This window comes from Rattus norvegicus, chromosome 12, assembly GCF_021556685.1.
Source record: "Rattus norvegicus strain SHRSP/BbbUtx chromosome 12, alternate assembly SHRSP_T2T, whole genome shotgun sequence".
Classification (NCBI taxonomy): domain Eukaryota; kingdom Metazoa; phylum Chordata; class Mammalia; order Rodentia; family Muridae; genus Rattus; species Rattus norvegicus.
In genome coordinates, this window is record NC_141545.1 from 38,615,945 (window position 1) to 38,642,082 (window position 26,138).

The 26,138-nt window shown below is 56.9% G+C and overlaps 1 protein-coding gene across 52 annotated transcripts in view; it reads left to right on the forward strand.

Annotated features, from left to right (window-relative positions):
- Nucleotides 1-26,138, forward strand: part of Ncor2 (nuclear receptor co-repressor 2) — a 162,646-nt gene that overhangs the window by 112,337 nt on the left and 24,171 nt on the right. For 29 of the 52 annotated variants that reach the window (NM_001437571.1, XM_087578889.1, XM_087578920.1 and 26 more), the window contains 7 exon segments: nucleotides 730-792; nucleotides 10,369-10,511; nucleotides 15,092-15,239; nucleotides 16,741-16,794; nucleotides 17,643-18,240; nucleotides 23,352-23,472; nucleotides 24,225-24,396. In NM_001437571.1, coding sequence (NP_001424500.1) covers nucleotides 730-792; nucleotides 10,369-10,511; nucleotides 15,092-15,239; nucleotides 16,741-16,794; nucleotides 17,643-18,240; nucleotides 23,352-23,472; nucleotides 24,225-24,396 — 1,299 coding nt within the window. 52 annotated transcript variants of the gene reach the window in all.

The following is a 26,138-nucleotide window of genomic DNA, read 5'->3' on the forward strand; positions in this document are numbered from 1 at the left end:
CTGTGCCTGGCTACGTCCCTTCTGAAGGGCCTTGTTGTCCTTGGACAAGCTAGGGAGAGTGAATAGTCACAGGCACAAGAGGAGGCCTAGCCATGGTGACATCATTCATGAGACGTGAGCAAATGCCGAGGGGCCATTTTGATGGTTGTGGTAGGAGACAGGCTGTGAGCATTGAGAACAGTGGTTCTCAGCCTTCCTAACGCCTCAGCCCTTTAATACAGTTCCTCATGTGAATCCCCTTCCCCAACCATAAAATTATTTCGTTGATACTTCATAACTAATTTTGTTACTGTTATCAATTGTAATACAAATATCTGATGTGCGGCTCCTACGGGGGTTGTGGGACCCACGGATTGAAAACCGCTGATCTAGAGGGTCACGTCTATGAAACGACCCGCTCTGCACTTGTGACCGTGTCCCCAGGTGGGCCACCCCGTCCTAGCGACGTGCAAGTAGAAACAGGTGTCCTGATCCAGTCCCTGGCCACTTCTTTCCTTGTCTGCGAATGTGCGAATGGAGAGATCAGATTCCTCCCAGCATCACAGGCTGTGGTGCTGCCCGTGAGAGCATTGCAGGGGCGGGGGAGGGGGCTGTGTACGGTGCCTGGCCCCTTAACGTGAGCATCAGGCACTGTGGTAGGGGGTGGCTGGGATTGGGCCTCTGCTAGCCCAGAGCAGAATGCAGGGAAAGCATCTGTGGAACTCCTCCCAATGCCCGTCGTCTTTGCAGCTTCCATGGAGATGAACGAGAGCTCTCGCTGGACTGAGGAAGAGATGGAGACAGCAAAGAAAGGTAAGGCGCCACCACGATGGTGTGCACTGGATTGCCAGTCTTGAAAAGCTGCCGGTGCATCTGGCAGGGAGCAGGGGCTCTTTAGAGCCTCGGTTGAACTTGCCAGAGACCGGGTCTCTTTCTCGAGCGGTGACCAGTACCTGAAGTCAGGATGGTGCAGGAGCCTGTGGTTTCAGTGCGCGAGTAGCTAGCTCAAGGTGGTTGATGGAGTCACAGTTCCCTGGCCATGAAGGCCAGCCACGGTGTCAGTGGCACCGGGGGCACTGTCTTCTCACCAGTTGTGCGGCTCTTAGGTGGGGTCTCAGAGGTCCCCACGCTGGGTGCAAGTTCGTGCTCTGCAAACGTTGGGAATTCACGCCTAGGTTTTGGTGGTGTGTTCCTCAGGCCTGGCGTAGTCATAATAACTGTCTACATCCCAAGGCCAAGACTGAGTTTTCAAAATCAGGGAGTCACTGGCTGTTGGTGACATGGCAGGCTGTGTTAGGCCATGTGCTAGGGTGCTCTGAGGTTCACATCTCACTGTCACACCTTGCTGGTCAGACAAGACCCCGTACCCCAGCACCTCTCTGAGCCCTGACCTTTGAGGGGACGCCTCCTGGGGCCCTGGTACCCTTGCCCTGGTGACATCATAACCTCTCCCTTGAAACCACAGTCATTATGCCCGAGCCCTCACTTTCCAGCTTATGATAGGTGACCTATCTCTGAGCCTCAGTTTACCCATCTCTAAGATGGGAGTGCCAGGATGGCTATAAGGAGTTGAAGCCAGGCATTAAGATTCTTAAGATGGGCGGCTTTCACTGAGGGTCCCAGAGCTAGCAACTGTGTCTGTCCCTACTTCTGCCATGTACTTCCGAGAGACACAAGGCCACTTGAGTGTGGCATTCCAGTTGGCTTCTGCCTTAGTTGCCACCTGACCCTTCTCTGAGATGTAGCTTCCATTTCTGCCCCCTATTGTGGATGAGGAGTCCGGGCTGGAGGCCTCCCATAGCTCCTGAGGATCAGGAGCCAGCCCAGTCCTCTCGCCCGCCTCTCATCCTTCACACACTCTGCTCAGACCCTGCCCCTGCTTCTGCCCCTTGGCTGTGGACGTTGTGTTCACACTGCCGTGTGCATGGTGGGGACCGGTGGCTTTTATTAGGAGCTGCCGCCACTGCCACCTGTGGCTCTGGTCCTCAGACCTGCTCCTCCCCACTCCTGTGGGGTTCGCTGGGGGTCTGCTGGGCCCAGCAGGAGTCCCACACCACCTGAGAGCATCCACCAACCTGGAGGGTCCATTGAGTATTCCTGGTTCTCCACCTGAGCAAATGTCTTTCTTGCCTTTGCCCTCTTTCACCCAAGGGTGGGCTTGGCCGGGGACTGGGCCAACGCTCGGCAAGGACAGCAATATCTGTTCACAGGGCTCTGAGATTGTGTCTCCAGATGGCTGGGTGCGGTGTGCTGTCACCCCAGGGGGACTGTGTGGTTCTTTATTTTTTGTGTCTACATTGTGGTTTGTGGTATGAATTCTAAAAGGTCTTTACATAATGGTCTGATTCCCATGGTTTAATCTCCTCAAAGTCCGTATAACAGACCTGACCACTGAGAAGCTACTAACCCGGGCGTTGTGCGACATGCTTGTGATCCCAGCCCTTGGAAGGCGGAGGCAGGGGGATTGTGAGTTCCGTGACACCATGAGAACAGTGTCATGAGTTCATAGCAAGTGGGAAACCAGCATGGGCTACCTGAGACCCTGTCTCAAACAAAAAGAAAAAACCCCAAAGCACACCCACCTATGTTTGCCCACAGTGGTATGCTGCAAGCTTCCACGCCCTGGATGGAAATCCCGAACCCATTATCGGTCCCTCCTGCCCATCAGTCCAGGGGCGAGGCAGCACTAATGGACTTCCGGTCTGTGGCTAGAAGTCATTTTGCCCTGACACTTACAGGAATGATGCCTGCTGCCGCTGTAGTCCGCATGCCTGGCTGCACTCACTTAGCGCTGTTTTCAGGGTTGCTTGTGCACCTATGAGGGCTGTAGAGCTATGTGAAGCTCGACCTGACCTTCCCCCCCCCCCAACACACACACACACACACACACACACACACACACACACACACACACACACACTTCGATTGTGGGCTCACCTGGTGACAAAGTGGTGGGTTATTCCTGCCTTGGGCTCTGCGTGCTTCTGTGGAGATCATGTGACCCCTTTGCTTTTATCCACACATGGGGTCCTGGGGTCTCAGCATACTGACTCCAAAGTGCTCCTGGGAAGTGCCCAGATCTTAAAGCTCATGCTGGTGCCTGATACCGGGAGGCTGCTCTCTCCCTTTTGGAAGGGCAGATCAGGAGGTGGGAGGGGGTGGGATGACTCACCAGCTGGGATGGAGCTCCCCGATGCCACTGTCTCAAGGTTAGGGCCTATAGAGAGGGCTGGGAGCTCGTCCCCACTGATCCTGGGGCCTGTGTGCACCAGCCCTGCTCAGTGACATTTGAAATAGCGCCGTGAGCGCCGGCGCGGGCTGCTGCTGTGAATTACAGCAATCTGGACAATTATGCCTGCTTGCCGTGGCTGCTGATGGCTGTTCCGGAGGCGGGGGCGGGGAGGCAGGTGCGCACAGCCCGAGGTAGCTCCTTTTCCACAGCCTGAGGGGGTGAGAGGCTAAGAATGTTCCAGAGCACCCTGCCGCGAGAGTGCTGACAACTCAGAGAGGAAAATGACCCCAGCCAAGCTGTGTCCCAGGCAGATGGTACCCACCCATCCTTGGCCCAGTGTGGCGTAGGAGCCCACAAGAGAACCAGGCCCTCAGGGAACTCAGGCAGGTAAGCAACCAGGTGTCTAGAGCTGCTGGAGCGTCCTCTGTACGTAGCCCAGCTGTGAAGGACAGCTGCAGAAGAATCCAGCCCCCAGAGAAACCGAGTTGGATTTCCTGTGTGTGGTCTAGACCCGTCACTTTCTTCACCCCTACAACCAGTCACTGGCATCAGCACAATAGGAAATTTTTCTCTCCCTTGCTCAGGAACCTAGAGGTGCAAAGGTGAAGTGTAGGCAGGGCCATGTTCCTTCCAAGGCCCCAGGGACAGTTCTGCACTTAGATCCTACCTTGGGTGGTGGGCTCAGGCTACTGGCTGCCTTCCCGTGGTGACCTCGACACCCCTCCCCCCATTCACCAGGATTTCCCCCTCCTCCCTTCCCCCATCCCTCCCCTTCTCGCTCACTCGCTCACTCTCTTTTTAAGACAGGATCTCTTTGTAGCCTTGAACTTGAAGAGGTGCCCGCCTCTGCCTCCTGAGTTCTGTGATTAAAGGCGTGTCACAGATTCTTTATAAGTTGACCCACCCCAGCGGAATGACCGACCATTCTGCTCCCTTGGAGGGTCTGTCCCTGTGATAATAACTTCTGGGCGGACATAAAACTTGAGCTAGGAGCATTGCCCAGCTCAGCACATCAGAGCAGCTTTTTGATCAATAGTCAATAATTACTCAATAGCCGACCTTGAAGTCCTGATGCCTTAGGCAGTTTGGTACCTTGCCCCAGCCCCATCACAGCTCCTGATCTGACTGCGTCCTCATTTCCACCTCGTTGTCATTTGCTCGCTAGAAAGAGGCAGGGAGGTCTGCCTCCCAGGTTCAACATCAGGGCAGGAGCCAAATGTTTGCAGTACTTGGTATACAGTGGGTGCTCAAGTGCAGACTGCAGGGCAGCACACAAGCTGGATTGGAGTCCTAACTCTGCCTGCATGGGATCGATCCTCGCCTGTCTCCTGAGGGGTGGGATGCCCCTGGAAGTTGCTCAGGCACAAGTGGAGCCAGTTAACTATGGAGGCCAATGCTTGCCCCTGTCCTGCTTTGAGGCAGCTGCTCTGAATGCAGATAAGGAAAGAGGCCCAGACGTGTGGAGTGAGCATAGCTGTGATGTGGGGGGTCTGGGATTAGAACCCCAGCTCTTGAGTTGCAAAACAGGATTTAGTAGGGACGGGATTAAATCGGTTGGGCGGTCTGTAGGCTACTGCTTTAAGTAATGGAGGAAGGAAGGAAGGGCAACCAGTGGGGCAGATAGCCCCGTGTCAGGGACAGTGCACTCAAGTGAGACATTAGAAACCCAGACAGCGCAGTGCGGGTGTGTGAGAGGAGGAAGTAGAGAGGCCACAGTGGCATCGGTGACAAAGGTGGGGTTTCAAAGGGATGGAAGGGACCTGGAGTTGGATTCCGCCTACCCGATGGCCCATGATCTTTCTGTGTGTGGTATATGTGTGCTTAGAGGGCAGGGCTGCTTTCCTGGGCTCACAGAGGCTGAGACCTGAGCACCAGCTGGAAACTGCCTCCTCAGGACCTGGCTATACCCGGGGACCTGGCCCTGCCTCCCTTTGGACAAAGACCACAGGTGGGTGGGGGTTTGGGTGCTATTGGGCTGGACCAATAGCCTCAGGTTCCCCAAGAGAGGTTAGCCCAGCCCCTAAGGAATTCTGACCCTGACCAGAGCCAGTGGCTTAGACCAGGGTCATTGGATGCTGTCTCCAGAGCAGGCAGTGGAGTGTCCCATGCTAGCTATGTTCAGTAGACACACCCTCCCTTGAGAGCCCTGCCTGCCAGTGGTCTCGTCTCATCCTTCTCATGGTTGAGTACCTAGACCTGGTGGGGGTGGGGAGGCTCAGCCACTGTTCTGTCAGAGTTCATGCTGTCCCCATTCCCAGGCCAGACTGACCTTCCCAAGAGTACAGCACCATGTGCCTCACTGGGGGCCCTGTGCACAGCAGGGAAGTGGGCTGGCCAAGCGAGCAGTGTGCCCAGCCAATGGCCAGTGCACTAAGTTCAGGGACCATGAACACCAGGCTTCATCTAAGTGAGGAGATGGTGAGAGGGCGGGAGATCCCCATAGGCAGGATGGAGGTGACCCTGAAGAAGTCTCTGGAGGGCTTTGGCCTCTAGTGTTGATCCCCAAGGAGAAAGGAGGCTCCCATGTGGACTGAGGTATGGCCAGACATGGGTCATGCTCTGGATGCTTGTCCCTAATCAGTGCCCTAAAGGAGATGTTGCGGGCTCCGGCCTTCCCTCACTCTTGGATGGCATCTGACTTCGGGGAGGGACAGGTAGTGAATGGCCCTTGTGATCCCAGTTTCCAGGTGCACCGTGGCTCGGCTTTGCCCATGAGAAAGTGGCATGCATGAGGAATATGGCTCATTGGTGTAGCCAGCCAGGGCTCTGGGGGACAGGACATTCTGACCCTGCGAACCAGGCTGCCTGTGGCTCTGTAGGTGGGCAGCTGGCCCTGGGTCGAGCCCTGATGGCTTTGTCTGATGTGGTACGGAGTACCTCCATTGTACCAGTGATTGGCAAGTACAAGTACTGAGGCCTCAGGGGTTGCGGGAGAAGGCAGCCAGGGCGGGTTCAAGGGTAAGGTCATCACAGATGACTCCGCAGAGCTCCCTGTGCTGGTCCTCAGCGATCACACATCCTTTGAGTCTAGAGCGGGCTCAACATTTCTTAAGGAAGGAAGATGTGGCTAGAGGCCTCAGGACGTGGAGAACATGTTTCTCTGGCTTCTTGCTCTGGGAAGGTTTTATTTTGCAAGGGAGTCTAAGAAAGCTGGTGTGAGGGTGGAGCCTGGGGTGGGGGACCCCCCTAAGCTTCTTCCTGGGGGGATCTGGAAGCCCCAGCCTGAGGGAGAGTCAGTCCTCCTCCCATGTTCTGTCAGAGGCTGACACACTTGCTGAGTTTAGATCCCTGTGGAGGGGATCGGGACTGGACAGTCACAGACAGCTCTTGAGTGCTTCATGGGTCCCAGGTAGCACATGAGAAAGGGTCACCTTTTGCCACCATTTCTCCCTCCCCTTTGTGGCTGCTGGGCTCCTTCAGCTCTCTGCCAGCTTCAGGCCCTGACTCAGGCCCCCTGCCTTGACTTCCTGTCTTGGCCAATTTCACTTCCTAAGTAAGCTGCCACTGAAATTCCTTCCTTAGAAATTAGTGGGGTGGGAGAACCCAAGACCGCAAGGCAGGCTGGCAAAACCGTTGCTCCGAGCCCTCAGGCCTAACTCTCCCAGGACGGATACATGGGACCTCCAAGCCTCAGACACTGAGGTGTCTAGAGTTTCGTTCCTTTTTGAGAGCCTTTTGCAGTCCAAGCACCCATGGGTACGGAAGGCCAGCAGTCACGAATGGGTCTAACAAAGAGCTGGACTCGGAGTAGATGCTACGGAGATGAAATGCCATCCTACCTCCCTACCCACCCACCCCAGCGCCCAATGCAGATGTCCTGGGGCCTTCTCAGGGTTGGGAGCAGTAGAGCTCTGGTTTCTGGAGCTCCTCAGCCTTAGGGGCTTTAGGGTTTCCTTCCAGGGACATTTCCACAGGGGTTGCTCACATCGGCCCCCTTTGGAGTTCCCTGTGGAGCACAGTGGGATTCTGTGGGAAAGAGCCATGTTCTCAGCACTATTGGGAGCTCTCCGCCAGCTGGCCAGGGATACAGGGAAGCTCCAATCTGTCTGTCCCTGTCCTCTGGGCTTCTAGAACAGAATGGAAGGGCAAGGGCTAGAGGAAAGAGTTGGTTCTAGAAGTCAGCCTGACCGGATGCTGCTCGAGGAGGTAGCTCAGTTGTCTTTGCCTCCCGGGAGCACTTGGGACCTTACCGTACGTGCTCTCAGAGAATAGAGGATGTATTAGCTAGCCAGGGTCCCCAGACCCTAGGCCAGACCCCTGGGAGTCCCAGGCCCCCACCACCACCACCACAAATGGTTGTGGTGTCAGAGTACTCCTAAGTAGATCCCAAGTTCCCCACCCTCCACCCCCCTAGAAAACCTTGGCCACCCACAGCCCTCTGGGAGGCTGACTGGTCCAGGCTTTGGGGGCCTGTGAGGAAGGGGGGGTGCGACCGCAGGTGGAACCGGCTGGCTGGCGGGAGGGCTGGCTGGCGGGCGGGCGGAAGAGGCTGCTTGCTCCCTGCCTGCCGGGGGTGGGAGCTCTGTTTTTCTGGATCCCTCAGTCTGTTCTTACCGCTGCTGACGCTGCCACGGATGGGGAGAGAGGGAGGGAGCCTGTGCCAGTTGGCCCGCCCAGCCGAACCTGGGCCTGTGCCCGGCCCCCGCCCGCCCCCGCCCGCCGCGTCTGGAGGTCACATTCAGTCCTGACGCGGCTCGTTGGGTCAGGCAGCAAGAAGAGCTGCGCGGAGCCCAGGGACCCACAGCCCAGCCGTTTAGGGACACAGCTGCCTGGTCCTGTCCTGCCCAGAGCTTTTGGATTTCGTGTGGCTTGGTGGGTCTGGGGTCTCCGGGCCAGCACCCTCCCCTAGTGTCCTCCCTGAGACACTGGTGCCTGGAAGATCTGCGGACGCCGCGTGCTCACTGGTGACGCCTGGCACAGAGAAACCCAGCACACAGAACTGACAACTTCCCGCTGCTGTAGCCCTCGCTCCCCTCCCAAGCAGGAAGGGCAGTGCTCAGCTCCCTGGGGCAGCTGGTAGCAGCGCAGGAGGAGTCCCGGGCCCACCCCCAGTGCCTGCTTTTGCCCTCACGGCTCCTGAGGATGTGAACAGAGGTAGAACCAGGGGATACCAGCAAGAAAGCTTAAGCAGCCTTGCGGCCACAGCCTCCTAATCGCTGCTCCGCTCCCTGGAGCATCCTTCCAGCCGGATGTTTCCGGAAAACTTGGCCGAGGGGGAGACGCAGATGAGAGGATGTGAGTGGTCCCCAGCCCGTGATGGGGCTGGAGGGTGGGGTTGGCTGGTGACTGGGACTTTGATGGGGCTACAGGAAATTTCGACTGCACGTGTGGTGGTGGTGGGGACTTGGAATTTTGGACCCGTGGCTCTGTCTCCCCTTCCCCTATCACCCCTTCTTGCCTTTCTAGGGTGCAGCCAAGATCCCCTGGAAGGAGGCTGTACTTAGTCTGGGCTCCAAGCTTGGCTGGGACATTCTCAGAGGGGCTCCCCGGGGTGGACAGGGCAGCTGGGCTGTCTTTACAACATGGGGTGCGAAGTATTCCCGTGCCTGCACAGCACCCCAACGTAAGGCTCCTAGAACGAGAGCGGAGGAGCTCGTGTGTCCCCGGGGTTGTGTGGCTCACTCTGGGAAGGGCTGTCCAACAGCTCGCCCATCGCCATCCGTGACCACACGTGTTCAGGGACAGCTGAGCGTCATCCCCCGCCCTGTCAGCTCCTTGCTTCTATAGGCTGAGTTCGTTGGGAGACCCAGCTGTTCCGACTCCTTGTTGACTTAACTGAATTTGGAAATGTCTGCTCTCTGGGGTCTGGCCATTCCCCCTCAACTCCTCAGGCACCCCACCCCCAACAGCTCCAAATGGAGACTTGCCCTGGGGTTCCGGGCCTGCGATCCCTCGGCCTGACGTGTTTGCTGGGCCCTCTTGGACTGCACTCCCGTAATATAAATAAACGCAGCCCCAGCCGCCAGGTTCTGGAAGTGGCAGCTGCTGCTGGCTCGGGCGGAGGGAAAGGTCAGGGGCTGAGTTACACTTGATCCTGAGCCCTGGCCCTCCCTGCCTCCTGCCCTTGAGGATCCCGGAGAAGCAGCGATGGAGCCACGTGGCTCCTGTGGTCACTGTAGGCCAGCAGGTGGCCTGGCTGCCCTGCACCTCCCCCATATCATGGGGCCCCCTGAGGAGGCGGCTAGAGTGGGAAGCTGAGGCTTCAGACCCCCTCCTGAGCTGGGTGAGGTGGGTGGGAAACATTCAGGAATTCCAAGCTTGACCAGGGTGTGGGGGAGGGGCAATACAGACTGATTTCACAGCCCTGTAGACCTAGGGGGTCACTTGCTGGTGGGTTGGGGGTATTTTGTATTTTTTTTATTGTTTCCTTTGTTTGTAGTAAGCCACCAACTGGGGTTTGAATGAGGGGGTGGACCCCTACCCTTCCCGCCCCGCCTTGAGAGATCAGATCCTAGCAGTTACAGCCTCTTGCTCTGCTCTGGTGTAGAAGAAAATGATTTGAAGCTTGGTGATCCCAAATGGCTTTGGAGCTCAGGTTCTGGCTCTGCCCTCCAGTCTCCTACCCTCTTCCGCCAGGGGCAGGTTCTGCGACTGCCAGGGAAAGTGGCCAGATTTGCTTCCAGGGGAGCTGGGGCCCATTGTGACTAGAGGGTCCACAGCCTTCTCTTCTAGCTCAGGGTTTATGGCCTCGGAGCTGGAGAGCAAATGTCTGTGGCCTTGGTGGGGTCGAAGAGGGGGTGGCCTCCACAGATTGTCCCACCATGTGGTCTCAAGCTGTGGCTTGAGACAGATCCACCCGAGACTGCCGAGTGCCAGGTGGGCGCTGAGCCTGGTGTGGCTCCTTTGGTCTGAGGACCAAGCTCACCCTGCTCCGACCTCTGCTCTTCCAGCTCACTTTCCTCTTCACCTATGGTGAGACCGGAAAGCAGGCTTGTTCTCCTGAGGCCTCGCTGCAGCTGTGCAGTGTCAAAGCTGGGTCACCACAGCTCCCGCCCGACTGGGGAGGGAAGGATGGGGGAAGGCTGTCTTCTGCCCCCTAGAATCTTAAACGTGGCCTCACTTGAGGCCATGCGTGTTACCGTTTGTTTCCTGATATCCCTGGCTGTGCCCCCTTGGTCCTGGACTGTAGTGAACCCTCACCTGCCCTCCACCTACAGGCCTCCTGGAACATGGGAGGAACTGGTCAGCCATCGCCCGCATGGTGGGCTCCAAGACTGTGTCCCAGTGTAAGAACTTTTACTTCAACTACAAGAAGAGGCAGAACCTGGACGAAATCCTTCAGCAGCACAAGCTAAAGATGGTGAGTCTGGCCAGAACTCGTGAGCTGGGGACTGGGGACAGCCAGGCCTCCCACAGCCTTGCTCATGTGGCCCCTGGCACCCGCATGGGGAGGTATGGGTGGGCTGGGCCCTGACCCAGCCAGGAACCTGCCATTACTCTCAGTGCCCTGGATTGGAGACCCAGAGGCTGAGAGCCCTGAGTGAGCGGCTTGGCTTCTGCCTGGCTGCCCTTTGGGACAGTAGGGCTCCAGTGACAGGGGAGGAGCGTCCCAAAAGACAGAGACTGAGGCCCAGGGAAGCTCTTTAGCCGCCTAAACTCACAGCTGAGTAACTACCACCCTTCCAGTCTCCTGCCATGGTCTGAGGCTCGGGAGGAGGCCTTGCGGTCCATCCCTCCCTGGGTTTGAAAGTTGTGTGGGTTCTTGGGCAGAACCCAGGGGCACCCGCCTCAGCCCGCTGGTGCTGCAGCTGCCACCTCCAAGCTATCGCTTGCAGATCGTGTTCCCCTAGCGTCCGACTGCCCAGCTCCCCGTGGTTCCAGGGGACTTCTCCCTCTGCTGCCAAGGACCCCCAGTGGGCCTGAGCACATAGTCAGCTAGGAAGAGGGGCCAGGTCCAAGCTTGTGGTCTAGCGCCCATGAGACCCGACCAGTTTCTCCGTACTGAGCCATGTCCTCATCTAGGGTGGGAGATAATAACACTGGACAGAGGTGCGATTGGCCTCATGAGCCAGAAAGGATGTGCCCGTGGATGGAGGGCCACTCTGTGGGGCTTCCTGCCTGCTCGCTCTTTGTGACCTCTCATTACTTACCTTATAGCTACCTGCCCCATGTCCTCTAGGTACCTGGAGCCCTTGTGATCCAGTAACTACCAAGGGCTGTCTACTGATTGTGTGCGTGCGTGCGTGCGTGCGTGAGAGAGAGAGAAAGAGAGAGAGAGAGACAGACAGAGAGAGACAGAGAGAGAGACAGAGAGACAGAGAGGGAGAGGGAGAGAAAGGGAGGGAGGAGAGAGAGAATGAGAATATGAATATCAAACTAGGCTGTGCCACTTGTAGGCTGTGTGACTTTTTAGCCAAGAATCTTGTTTTCTCTGTGCCTCAGTTTCTCTGCCTGTAAAATGGGAAGGATAAAAGAACTGCCTCTGAGGTCTCGGGGGAGGGTGCACTCCTCCCAGGTACCAGGGCTCTACTTGGAAGGGGGCCCAAGGCAACTTGCCAGCTCCTCACCAGCTAAAGCCACAGGGGTGCCGATGGCAGAGGGCTCAGGGTCTTCGGGATGTGGTGTATCTGTCCCAGGTGAGAGGTGGGTGTGTGCACAGAGTCGCCCGGAAGTACAGAGCGCCCTGGCCTGGTGGGTGTGTGCTCTGGCTCTGCTGCCCCATGGCTTGTGCTCACAGCACACAGCTTGGCCCCTAGGCCTCAGTTCCCACCTGCTTCAGAAGTGTATGGGGAGGCCTTGCTATCCACGGTGGAAAGTCCAGGGTCTGGACCAGGTCACGGAGTAGGATGTAGTCCGTGTCTCATGGGCAGAGGTGTGACGGGGGTTTCCTGAGGAGCTTGCTACTTCCACAGTGGGATGTGGGATCATGGAGAGCTGTTGAGCTAAGGAGGTAGCTCTGGTCTAAGTGGAAGCAGGCTGCCCAGGAAGGGGGTCCCAGTCCTGTCCCTAGCTTTGTCATTCAGGTGGCTGCTGTGGCAGAGGAAGTCTGTAGAGGAGGTTAGCTTGTCCTCGCCCCATGAGCCGACTGGTCCTAAGGACCATAAGAGTAGTATGCAGAGGTGGACACCCCTGAGGTGTAGAGCGAGCACCCTGTTGTGGGAGTGTGAGCTGGCCTTTGTCGAAGCCCCTGCCCCACTCAACATCAGACCACCCTGATAAAGAGGGTAGGTCAAGCTGGGCTTCTGTGACACTGAGGAGGGTTGAGGCAGGAGCATCAGGAGATCCGGGCCAGCCTAGGCTCCAGGACCGTGGCTCCAAAAGAAAATTACAGGAACGAGAGGGTCACTTCTGCCCTCTTAGTCCTCAAGCAGTGTATAAGGCCTTTGGCTGCTGGCCCAGGCCTGTCTGAGAGCAGGAAGGTGTGCCACCCTCGGCCACCCAGGAAGCAGGGGAAGACAGGAGGTCAGTGGGTGTCCCTCTTGCTCATCCCGGGCCTGACCTGCACAGGGCTGCTGGAGACTCATCAGGAAACGGGAGCTTGGGCGGAGCCTGCGTGTCGCAGGTTATGTAACATTTGGCAGCCTCGTCCTCTCTGAGGTCTCCCTCCCACTCTGTGTGGCCGAAGGCTGCCCTTCTGTCTGTGTCCTGGCCCTCAGGGCTCGGCCTCCAGGTTGCTCAGTGTGTCTGTCATCTGGGCGCTGGCCCTGCTGGCCTAGCTTCCTTCTGCTGTCTTCTCTCTGTGGCTGCTGGGAGACGCTCCAGGCAGGATGTACTTGAACTCCAGCAGGCGGGCCTCCTTGACTCTGAGCTCTGTCTCTGAGTCGCTGTCATCTTCTCTGAGGCCCATTTGTGTAATGAAGTGCGTGGCTCTACTCCAGGTGTGGAGGGAGGTAGCTAGAACAGGCAAAGGTCCCTGTTGACAAGGAATAAGTCTCGTCAAGAGATGCGGTAACACACGCTTAACTTCACCAGCACGCAGCCCAAAGATGCGGAGACGGAGATGCAGGGGGGGGGGAGTGTGTGTGTGTGTGTGTGTGTGTGTGTGTGTGTGTGTGTGTGTGTGTGTGTGTGTGTGAGGGTTGCAGGACATTGGTTAATCCCCTGGGCAAATCAGAGAGGGCCTCTGGGGAGATGACGTTGGAGGAAGTGAGTGTTTGCTATCTGGGGGAAGGGTGTTCGGGCTGGGAACAGCCTGTGTAAAGTCCCTGGGGCTGGCGTGGGGCCTGGAGAAGCAGACTTGGACTATGCAGAGTGGCAGGACTAGTGATCTGGAGCTGATTTCAAGTGTTAGGAGCCTGGAGTGTTGAAAGCTGCGTGGCAGGGTAGCTGTGTGTACGTGTGACTTTGACACCTCGAGGATTCCTGGTGTGCAGTAGGTGCTTAGTAAACGAACACTATCTGTAATTTGTGTTCGTGTCTCCAAAACACCGCTTACACATGCCCACCAGCCCTTTGGTGCTGGGGCTATGGCTGGGTTTCCCACAGGCTCCAGAAACACAGGGTGTGCTGTATGGATAGTCTGTTCGTGGCTCTGCTAGGCCAATGGGCTCCCATTTCCTGTGAGTGTCCCTGCAACCTGCTGCCTAGTTCCTGTTGCTAAAGATAGACAAAGGAAGGGGATCCCCAGACACATGCCACAACATCCTCGCACCCACAGACTGGAGCCCGGCCTCCCGGGAAGTGCCAAGACCAGACCCTGTGTGGGCGTGGTTGGTGAAGCCAAGGGCCACAAGGTCTGTGTAAACTTAGAACAAGCCTGTGGCCTACCGTTGGCAACGGAGGTGGTGATGGACAGACGGGCATGCGTTTCCCTTTTGTTCCTGTATCCCAGGATCCTGGTGTCCGGGACTTGGGATGGCACATCTGTAGCTTAGGGCCGGTGTGACAGTGGACACAGCGTGGTCATGTTATTTTTCAGGACAGAATGTCACCAGTCAGGTGTAGCAGAACTGTGGTCTGTCACCAGCTTCTGACCCTGGTGGGTTTTTCTGACTTGTGAGTCCCTCTGCCGTCTGCTGTCTTCCCCTGGAAAAGCTCCTCGGTTGCAGTGCGTCTCCACCCACCATGCTCCTCTCCCCTCCTGGCCTGTTCCTCAGTTGCTGTGCTCCTCAGCTTGGACTCCCTTTGGGTGATGCCAAACCAGCACTAGGGGTGTCGACCGAGAAACTAGGGTGCCCGGATCACGTCCTAGACTAGGCTTGCACTGTGCTCGATCCGAAAGGCCTCCATGACTGGTCATTGCAAGACCAGTGTGTGTCCTGACTGCCGATCCACATCCCAAGCTCAGAGAAGCCTCAGCTGCATTGGGCTTCTACCCAGCTCAGTGGAGGGGCACGGAAGTGGATCTGGAGAGGATTTTGAATGCCCCCGTGCTGGGAGGGTGAAATTGGGCCCTGAGTGTGAGGAGTAGAAGTGGTTTGGGGGAAACGCAAGGCTACCATGTGGCTGATCCACACCCCAGGGCCTTTGCAAATAAGCCTCTCTCACCTTGGCTTGGATGCTCCTTCCTCTATACTCAGACCTGGACTCCAGTGTCAGCCTCGCCCTGGTCATCCACCGGCTGACTTGGCCTTGTACCTTTTCTATCCCCATTTGATCCCACTGTCGTCCCTGGCCAGTCCCGCCGAGGCCAAACTTGTATGCGTTGCTCACTTTGGAGAGTAGTGGCCCTGTTGTATCCACAGCCCTTCCACCTGAGCCCCGAGTGTGCCCTGGGACACTATAGCCCGACCCAGCCTGTACCCAGGGTGCCACTGGGACACATGGCACTATGAAGCCTCTATGGTAAAAATAGCCCTGGCCGGCATGGCCAATGCCATGAGCTGAGTGGGAAGGCTGCCCACACAACCAAGCAGTCACCCAAGCTCGCTGCCCTCACAGCTGTGACTGGGCCTCAGACACGGGGTCTCCCCAGCCTTGACCGCTACTGTCCTGTCCCAGGAGAAGGAGAGGAATGCCCGGAGGAAGAAAAAGAAGACCCCGGCTGCGGCAAGTGAGGAGACAGCCTTCCCACCTGCCGCTGAGGACGAAGAGATGGAGGCGTCTGGTGCAAGTGCCAATGAGGAAGAACTGGCGGAGGAGGCAGAAGGTGAGGTCACTGCCTCGGGAGGAGGGGGGAGGCGGCGGGGAGAAAGGGAATGAAAACGTATGCGCACATGCACACACACACACACACGATGCTCTGTGTCTCCCTCTTCTAGGGAACCCTGACTAGACTGGAGGCTTCTGGCTCCAGCTCCCCATAATTCACATGCTTTCTCCGTAGGCCTGGCATGACCTCGGGACACATCCGAGGTTGGGCCCTAGGCTCTTGGTGTCAAAGACCTTACCTCTTTGTTACCTCAGCCACCCCCCTGAGCAAGATGGACATAGCGTGGACGGGAAGTGGTGGAGACAGCTGCCCACAAGAGTGGGGAGTGACTGTGAGCCCCAGATCCTGGGGCACGGGGTGGCTTACACATCTACTTAGGAGCAGGCTGGGGCAGGGCCAGGCTGGCTAAGGACTATCACCACCTGGGGATTCCTGGGGCAGCTAACCATTCGCACCCCAGGGCAATGGGCTAGAAAGGCTGAATCCAGGCTAGGGGCCACTTGACCTAGGACTTCCTTGGATGGCAACAGTCATGGCAGCCATATAGCCTTGTCTCTGTCACCACATGCTGAGGAAGTGGCTGAGGGGTGACTGAGGCATGGAGGAGTGACTCCAGGTCCCTAAGACCTGGTTTGGCAGCTTGGTCCTAGCCCTGTGCTCTGCCTCTTTGGCGTCCAGGGGAAGGGGGCTGGTGAACTTCCTATTACTTGATCTGTAAAGCACCTACGATGCCCAGGCTCTGTGCACCTGCCTGGTACACATCCTGGGTGCCCAGTGGAATGCCTCAGTGCAGAACTGGGCTAACTCTAGCCATTCCTGCCCTGCCCAAACCCAGTCCTTAAGGTGGGGCCCAGCCACAGTTGTCACAGTCCCTGCCTGACTCTGAGGGCTTCCGGTGTAGACATGACTAACAGCGTGTGGCAGGCACCTGCACCCTGCCTGCTTGTCCACAGAACTTCAGTGGCTTTGGCCTCCTGTGTCCTGTTGTTGGGCTGCAAAGAGGAAGACCAGAGGTCATGCCCTACTAGGTGGTCCAGGCTACTTGCTTGCCTCTCGCTGTGTGTCTTAATTTCCTCACCTGCCACTGTGCTTCATGAGTACTCTGGTCCATGAGGCCCTGTGTGCTCATTACCAGCACCATGTTGGTGTTACCCATATCTGTCCTGGGAGAGATGCTCTGCTCTGGGCTCCAAAAGAACAGAGAAGCGAGGGAGGCTGGGAACTGACTGACAAGGCTGGAAGCCACATTGGTTGAGGGCCTCATTGGTTTGACCCAGTCACTCACACACAGCTCTGTGGACCCTGGGCACATCTTGGCCTTGTGGGGGTCGGGGGCACACTTTGGCTGTGGGTGACCAGGGCTTCCCTTGGGAGCTGAGCAAGCTGGTCCCATGGAAGCTATCCTGGGTCCCCTGCCCTCAGCGAGCCACACCCCTCTCCCTTCCCACAGGACTTGGTGTAGCGCCCCAGTTCTAACTCCTCTCCAACTTTTTTCCAGCCTCACAGGCCTCCGGGAATGAGGTTCCCAGAGTTGGAGAGTGCAGTGGCCCAGGTAAGAATGTGGCTTTTGGCTGAGCTGGGGGCCAGGGCATAGTAGGGTATCCAAGATCTTACATCCCCATCCCCGGTCCTCTCTGTGCTGTTTCCTCCTCTGGTTTGTCTCTCCTACAAAATGTCTGTTCCTGTTGTGTCTGTGGACAGCACGCTCTACCCATCTTTCCTCTCTTCCAGACTCTTCCCTGTTCCGTGTCCTCGCCTTCTTTCCAGGCGTCTGTATCCCAGGCAGAAAACAGAGGGACTGGAGACCCAAAGACGAGGGAGACAGTTACAGTCAGGGCCTGCACGCATGTGCACACGCATGAGCACACAGAGCCAAGAACCTATTGGAGCCACAGCAGCAGACATGCTCCTTCACGGAGTCCCCGATGCAGTGGCCTTGTAGCTGCTGTGGTGTCAGCCTTACTGTAATGCGCTCATGGTCCCTAGACCTGAACTGTCACTCATCCTGCTCAGTACCCGCGGAGGTCTGGTTCCCCATTCTGTGGACGGGGAAACTAAAGCTTGTGGGAAGCCTTGAGTTTCCCATGGGAGTACCAAAAGTCGGGCACCGAGCTGAATGGCACTCACACTGAATCTGCAGACCTCAGATGAGGGAAGGCTTGTCTTGAGGCCGTCCTTGGATTGGCCCCATAGCGGCACTGACTACCTGGAGACTAGGGGTTGGGGTTGGGTTCTGTGGGCAGCAGGAAAAAGAAGCAGATGTTGCAAGCTACAGGGGCTTGTGAGGGACAGGACTCGCCCGGAGGTGTAGGAGCCTGGGGGCTGTTCTGATACTCCTTGAGAGTGCTGTCACGTTCAGTGTCGTAGCTTATTCCCGCCTTTCCTCTTGCCTTCATGTAGCTGCTGTCAACAACAGCTCTGATACTGAGAGTGTCCCATCCCCGCGCACGGAAGCCACCAAGGACGCTGGTCCTAAGCCTGCTAGCACTGAAGCATTGCCCGCTGCCACCCAGCCACCTGTTCCTCCTCCAGAAGAACCCGCAACAGTCCCTGATGAGCCCTGCCCAGCCCCTGATGCCAGTGGCCCACCATCCCCAGTGGCTTCCCCACCACCTGCCGCACCCCCGGCTGCTGTTGACAAGGATGAACAAGACCAGGCTGCTACTGTTCCCCAGACCGAGGATGCCAAGGAGCAGAAGTCTGAGGCCGAGGAGCTGGTGATTGATGTGGGAAAGACAGAGGAACCCGAGGCCCCTGAGGAGCCACCAGAGAGTGTAAAGAGTGATCACAAGGAGGAGACTGAGGAGGAGCCTGAAGACAAAGCCAAGGGCCCAGAGGCCATTGAGACTGTGTCCGAGGCGCCACTTAAGGTGGAGGAGGCTGGAAGCAAGGCAGCTGTGACCAAGGGTTCCAGCTCGGGTGCCACCCAGGACAGTGACTCCAGTGCCACCTGCAGTGCCGATGAGGTGGATGAGCCCGAGGGAGGTGACAAGGGCAGGTGAGAGGCGTCAGGCGAGCTGTGGTTCTTGTGTATTCCGCAAACTCAGGGAGCACCCTTCGTCTGCCATGACAGCACAGGTGGCCCGGCCTGCCTTGGAGTCTGTGTCTGGTTTGTAGGGATTAACATAGGACTGAGACCAGAATTAGGGGTGTCTTAGTCACTGTTGTATTGCTGGGAGGAGATACCATGACCAAGGCAACTCTTACAGAAGAGAACAGTTCATCCTGGGCTAGCTTACAGCTCCAGAGGTTTAGTCCATATCCTCTTTGTGGGAAGCATGGCACTGGAGATGTGGTTGAGAGCTACATCCTCATCCACAGTTGGGGAGAGATGCAGTGGGGAAGGGAGAGAGGAAGAAGAAAGTTGTGTTGTGTGACTTGGGTGTTTGAAACCTCAAAGCCGGCTACCAGGGACATCCTTCCTCCAACAAGGCGACACCTTCTCATCCTTCTAATCCTTTTAAATAGTGTCACTCCTTGGTGACTTGAGCATTCAAATAGGTGCTCCTATGAGGACATTCTTATTCAGACTACCTCCAGGAGGGTTCATTCTGGAAGGGTACAGTGGAAGGAAGACCCACATGGGGCAACCTGGAGCTGAGATCTGGAAGGGAAGGTAGCCATAGAAAGCTCCAGGGAGAGAATGAATGTTGGCGTCCTCCAGCTGTGATTCAGACCAGATGGCTTGACGTAAGAGTAGTTGGAGGTAGAAGGTCCAAATCCAGGTGTCCCGGAGTCACCCATACTCCAACTCGGAACATTTCCATCACACATCTTTCACTACTGATGGTTGCCTATAGTCTCTGGTTTATAGACCCAGCACTCTGATCTCAGCCTCTGTGGATATTAGGTTCCCCTGTACCTCTGTTTAAATTCCTGTTCCCTGGAAGGTTGCCAGTCTCCCATGACTACATCAGCCTGGCTTTCCAACGAGGTCTCATGCACTGGGCCCAGCATTAGGTCTGGAATGCTGGGACACAGTTCTTCCCTTCAGAATACTTCCTTAGCAAAGGCCATGCTAGGAGCCAGCCAGGTACACAAAGGGCCACATGGGCCAGGCCATTGTACACGTTCCCAGGGTGTTAAGACACGAAGGCTGCTGTCTACAAGAGCCGGGCCATGACTGAGGGGGTCGCTGTGAGCCAGATTGTTCCAGTGATGGAAATAAGTTGCTAGCTATGCAATTAAGATGAGGTCACCCAGGGCCCAGACACTAGAGGCCCCTGGCCGTGCAGTCAGCCCAGCTTTCTCTCTGAGGTGGTAGCGGATCTGTGGAGCATTCTGATTGGCACACTCCCTGCCCTAGGGGCACACCGTGTTTTAGGTGAAGCCCTCTGGGCACTCAAGGGCAGGTCTGGAAGCCTCCCGGTGATCACATCTGGACAGCCCCACCCACCTCTGGGCAGCCGCAGTTGTTTTGTGATGAGGCAGTGTGCTAATGTTTATTTTGACTGCAAACAGCAGAGTCTGTTTTCTCTCCCCTCAAGTCTCTGAAAAATTCCAGCAGAGCAAGGGAGGAGACCATGACCTTCAGACCGGCCCACACAGGGCCCTTCCTGCTTCCCCTGGCTCCCCTCTCCCCTCCGGGCTGGTGGATTTGAAATGGAGGCTTTGTAGACCTTCTTTATTCCCTGAGGGCTCCTCTGGTTGGGCCTACATGGAGCAGGTGGACAACAGATGGCCCAGAATAAGCAAAAGGTAGCCAGTGGGTTTCTGAGGGCTCCCATGTCCCCAGCTTCTTGCTTGATAGGCACAACAGGGGACAAAGGGCCTATGGCAGTTCCAGTGCCACCAGGGTCTCTACTGAGATGAGAGAGTGCCACAAGGCCATAGAGCTGGGTGTGGGGTGCCGCCCTGAATACCAGCCTTCTCCTCAGACTTCTGTAGGCTCTGGTCAGGCTGAGGCCTCTCAGTTCTAGCTCCCTTTGCCCATAGCACTAGCCAGTAGTTTCCTTCCATCCCTGGTGTTTGGTGGCTAGCCACCTTCTCTGCTTGCTTTCTAGCTCCTAGGCTGGAACTCAGGACCACCTCCTTGCCCTGGGGCCCACCCGTGCCTTCAGTGAGCAGCTAGACTTCCTGGCAGGAGGCCTGCCACCTTTACCAGCAGCACCATGGGGGCCAGGGAGGGTAGGTGAAGGCCGTCAGGAGGCCAGCAGCCTGCGCTGCTCTCTGTAACCTCTGAGTGATTGCGCCCAGCCCCATTCCGGCCACTCTGAGAGAGCTTTGCCGCTCAGTGCTGCTGTGCCTGGGGCAGCTTGGCCTGGAGTTTGCGATGAGCCTTGCACCCCGATTTCACTTTCAGAGTAGGGATGTGATGCTTTCCAGTAGAGCTGGACCTTGGGAAGCACCCCCACCCCCACCCCTAAGCTCAGTTTCCACACTTGCAATGGGTAACGATGTGACTACAGAGTTGCTGTGTTATAACCGTGACCCTGGGCCAAGCTCACAGTGTTTGGGTGCAGCATGTGCTGGACAGGCCCCTGGAGATGCTAGACACTTGGCCAGGAGGGCCCTGATTCCCCGGTGGTCTGGTGCTGGTCAGAAGAAAGGCTTATAGCTCATGAGACATGCGGATGGTATGCGTGACTGGAAGCAGGCAAGCCTTGAGTATGGTCATTGCTTAGTGTGGAGAGGAAGTTTGAGCACAGGGAGGAGCCAGGTAGGACAAAGGCCCTGTGGTCTCAGAGCTTACGGTCAGAGCGTCTCAAAGGTCTGTAGCTGGGAGTGTAGTGACCGGTGGGGTTTTTGTCTTAGGTCCTGTGAAGACCGGAGATCATCAAAGCTATTTTTTTTTTTTTAATTATGTGCCTGTGTATGAGTCTGTACACGTGAGTGCTGGTGTCTGTGGAGGAACGAGGCCACAGAGAACAAGTTCTAGGCGGTTATAAGCCACCTGGTGTGGCTTCTGTCCTCGGCAGGAGCAGCGTACACCCGAGCCACCTCTCTTATGTGTGTGTGTGTGTGTGTGTGTGTGTGTACACCTGCCTGAGTGTTTGTGTACCACATTCTTGTGCGGTGACCTCAGAGGCAGGACAGGACATGAGATCTAGTGTTGAACCAAACCTGGGTCTCTGCTCTTTAAACAGAGCCATTTCTCCAGCGCTAGGATGTCTTTCTAGCTTTAGGTCTGTCTGGAGATAATGGGGAATGGAGATGCCCCTGGTGCTTGTGGCAAAGGTCTTGGTTCCCACGTGTATGCCATCGAGTACTGGAATGGAAATCTGAACCTCAGCTATTGTCTCTGCTTCTACCCAGATGGGGTGACTGCTCCCCAGATTTACCGAGCAGCAGCGGCCCCTCCCGTCACAGCACACCTTCCTCTTGGTGGCCCTAGAGAGCTGTAGCTCACATGCTGCTCACCAGGTCACTCAGGGCACGTAGCCTTGGGATATCGGGTGTCTTCAGTGCCTCACAGTGTCGTTACAGGTCATGCGGTCACCCCAGAGGAGACCGTTACAGCCTTCCCGGCTACTGTATATTCACTGGTGGGAACGGTCCTATGTCCTTTGAAGGGAGCAGGGCGTGTGGCCACCATGTCTGGCCTCCTTCATAGCACTGTGTTTTGTGGCCTCTTCTGTTGTAGGGCGAGGGTCAGGGCCCCGTGGCTGGGATGGCAGCCCCCTTCCTTGCCTTGTGTTTTCTCTCAGCATCTGTCTGCGGGTGTCTGTGGGACTTTAGTTTGCCAGCTTCTCTGTGGTGCGTCATTTCTCCTGAGAATGGTTCAGCTCAACGTAGGGTTAGTGGGGACGCCTTGTTTTGTTTTTGATGTTTCGTAAGTAAGACTCACTGTGTAGCCCAGGTTGGCCTTGAACTTACAGAGTCTTCCTGCCCAGGGATGACAGGTGCCATGCCACCCCACCCAACCTTGGCATGACCTTCCGCAGAGCTTTTCAAAGCCTGTATAGTATTTTACTTCAATTTAAGTTTACCAAATTGGGTCATAAGAATGGCTAAGGCGGGGGTTGGGGATTTAGCTCAGTGGTAGAGCGCTTACCTAGGAAGCGCAAGGCCCTGGGTTCGGTCCCCAGCTCCAAAAAAAAAGAACCAAAAAAAAAAACAAAAAAAAACAAAACAAAAAACAAAAAGAATGGAAGGGAGAGAAATGGCTAGGGGAGGGCGGGGCAGATGGAGCATGGACCACAGGAGATCTGATGAGAATGACAACAGCAGAATCTCTGCCACGGGTGTGGGGGACAGGTGGGACAGGAGAGATAGAGGAGTCGGGTGGCCTATCCTTCCTGCCGCCCTCCCCACTCCACGCCACCCCCGCTTGCCTCAGGCAACTTAAGCAGGCGTCACCCTGTCTGTCTGCTCTCCCTGCTTGGCTGAGCGTGTGGCAGATGCGGGCAGCGGGCTGCTACCCGCAGGGCCTGTTGCACGCATATTTCTGCTGCAGCCGAGTCTGCCCTCCGTCTGCTGCAGGAGGCATGTGCCCTTCTGCTGTGTCCCTTATGGCCCACTGTCAGGAGTTCTCACCCCAAAGGCTGAAGTTCCAGGTTACGTGGCTCGCCGTGCCTTGGAGCAGGATGGTCTCAGTACCCAGGGTTTACACAACCCATGTTGTTTTCCAGAAACTTCCGAGATTTCTCCCCTGTCCAAATTCTAGGGCTGTACCCATAGCTCAGCCCCCATCATTGAGGTCATGAAACCTGCCCATCCCCCAGGACAGGACTGAGCACAGAGACATATAGTAGAGACATCCGCCCGTCCCAGGGCCCAGCCTGCTCTTACTCTGGGTTTGAGACAAAAATAATCTCCAAGGAATCTCTCAGTGTCTCTCCACCCTGATCCGGTTGAGTTCGTGTCCTTCCAGCCACTCCCTGAGGGCCTGCATGGCCTAGGCGCCCAGTTAGGTCTTTTCAGCTGTCTTCTTTGCCCTGAGGCCATCTTGGAGCAGTGGATTGTGTGGGCCAGAGGAGTGCTGCTACCCAGCAGAGTGTGTTGGCTGGGGCCGTGGACTCTGCTAAGGGCCTCCCTGGCGGGCCCCACCGTCCAGGGCTCAGAGGAGAAGCCATGGAGGCAGGACTGCCCCAGCCCCCTTTTCCAGGAAGGTCCTCCAAGAGCCTGTGGCTGATGCTCCAGCCTGACCTGACGCTTGTCCCTCCCCAGGCTGCTGTCACCAAGGCCCAGCCTCCTCACCCCAGCCGGAGATCCCCGGGCCAGTACCTCGCCCCAGAAGCCGCTGGACCTGAAGCAGCTGAAGCAGCGAGCAGCAGCCATCCCCCCTATTGTGAGTGAACCCCGCATCCAGGCAGCCCGCCTTGATTGAGGCTCATCACTGCTGGTTGGAGCTTTGCCTGCAGAGGGAGGCTTATCCCCAGGCCGGTGGCTTCCAGAGATAGCGATGTGTACCGAGGACTGGTGATAGATAGGCAGTCCTGGGAGGAGTTGGGAGATTGGAACAGAAAGGCTGGTCTGAGCAGTAGCTCTCCAGAGTTCCCCCACGCCCCAGACCCGGCAGCTGTGGCCAGTGAGCCCCCAGACCCAGCGACACCTCAGCCAGCTTAATGTCCAGGCCCTTGCAGGTCTGTCTTTGGGGCCGTTGGGAGCTCCCTGTTTTCTGGACACTCGGCTGGCTGTAGTCGCTTCAGTCCTTTTGACACTTAGCTTTGGCCTTTACATTCATGTGTTGGACATGGTGTGTCCGGCCTCGCTGCTAGCACCCCAAAGCCCACATAGCTTCTTACTCCTGATTCCTAGTGGTGTGGGGTGTGCCGGGTGGAGTGGGAATTAGCGGATCCTAGCACCCACCTGGCTCTGGGCCTCAGAAGCAGGCCCTTCTTTGGCGGGGATGACCTCCGCTCCCTATATCTGATGTTGAGGCTCTGCCTCCATTGGGGGTTTTAAATGGGATGTGGCTGCCTTTCTATACCTGGCTTTTGTGCTGGCCACACGGCCCCTCCCCAACCTGTCAACCTCTGATGTGGGGCCAGGATGTTTGACATGGGGCCAGAATGTTCATGCCTGCCCCATGCCCCCCAGCAGGTCACCAAGGTCCATGAACCCCCCCGGGAGGACACAGTACCCCCAAAGCCAGCTCCCCCTGTGCCTCCACCCACGCAGCACCTACAGCCAGAGGGTGACGTGTCTCAGCAGTCGGGAGGAAGTCCACGTGGCAAGTGCCGCAGCCCGGTGCCTCCCGCCGAGAAAGAGGGTGAGTGCTGGGCACAGGGATGCAGTCAGAGTGAAGGGCAGCCCTCTTCTCTGGAGCTTCCAGTGGCAGCTGGCCAGGCTGGGAGGACACATAGTTAAGGCAGCAGCAGATGACAGGCTCAGCCATAGAGCTCCAGAAGCAGCTCGAGCTGGGGGCTCTTGAGAAACCAGAGGCAATCTAATGTTGGGGTGTGTGCGTCTGTCTGTGAACGTGCGTGCAAACATACATCTAGCCAGCTTCTCCTTTGGTGTGAATCAGGTCTCGTGTGACCTTTGGGCTCCCTGAGGTTGCAGTACAGGTCTCTGTCTTAGAACGACAGCAGGACTGACCTGAGCTGGACTGGCTCACCTTTCCCTGGCTAAGGCATGGCTGCCCATGTTGACACCCCTTCCTTGTCAGCACAGAGCCTCTTGTGCAGGTAGAGGGCAGCGTCTACCAGGGCCCCGTGGAATTTTCACATTGGTGCTTCTGAGCACCAGGGTTCCTCCTAAGCTAGTGGTGGCAGGCATGAGAAGAAACAAATGGTTTGGGGCGGGTGCAGGGCCAACATAAGTGGGCTGGATATTCAACAAGGATCTGGTGAGGAGAGGGTAGGGGATGATGGGGAAAGGCCCTTCAGGGACTGGGAATGGGAGAGGAGGTCAGAGAGGGAAATGGGGACGAAATTGTGTAGCTGAGGTAGAGACTAGCTTTGAGTGACCGTTTGCTTTGGGAGGGGCATGACATCAGATTAGGGTCTTGGGAAAAATCCGTTTCTGATTCCTGTTGAGAAAGGGCAGTAGGGAGTAGGGCAGGGGTGGGAGGCAGGCTGAAGTGCTCCTCCCAACAGCTCTAGGGCAGCCTGGACTTGACAGGTGGCCTTGGAAGTGGGAGGAAGGGGAGGCTTGAGTTTGTTCCTGAGGCCAAGCCAGCGGGACGTAGTGATGACCTCTGGGGGATGAGGGCAGGGTTGTCTTGTTAGAGCTGGGACCGGAACACACTACTGTAAGGGGTGGGCTTTAAGGGGCCAGGTATATAGAACACAGTATGCTGTGAGAAGCCACCGGGACTCAAGATGATAGCCTGGGATGACAGTAAGGGGAAGGGGGAAGGCTCTGATCTGGCTCTGGCCAGGCAGCCGTGGCTGAACGGGGCTGAAGCCACCCAGGGCCAGCCAGGTCCTGCTAAGTTGGGCCCTAGGCCCCAGTCCCTGGGAAAAGAGCCAGCAGTCCACAGTCCCTGAGGCTGGTTCTGGGCCCATCCATGTGGCCAGTGCTATGTCGGTTCCTAGACTCCTCCCGGGGGAACATTGCACCTGGCGGCGGGCTCTGTCATTCACGTGGTCTGGCCACAGTTCTGCTCCCCAGGGGACACATGAACCCAGCATGCAGGAAGCCAGCCTTTTCTGTCCTGGCTCCAATAGGGAGCTTCCAGGCCAGGCAGGTCCCTTGGGATCCCCAGGCCCGGCTGGAGGAACAGGTTGTCCGTCCTGGCTCTCAGCCACCTGCCTGCATTGGCCGAGTCTGACCCCATTTCCTTCCAGCCTGAGACTTCCTCTCTGCCCCCCAGCTCTCCAGAGCCAAGCTGTATGGGGCAGCCAAGGTACACAGCAGGCCAGGGAGCCAGGTGTTTGAACTTCCTGGTTCAGAGCAGGCCCTGTAGGTTGAGAATGTGAATGTCACACCGGTTAACTTTGGTTAACCACCTCCCTGGGGCCTAAGTTCAGGGGGAGTTTGTGCTCCCCTAAGGGAAAGATGTGGAGT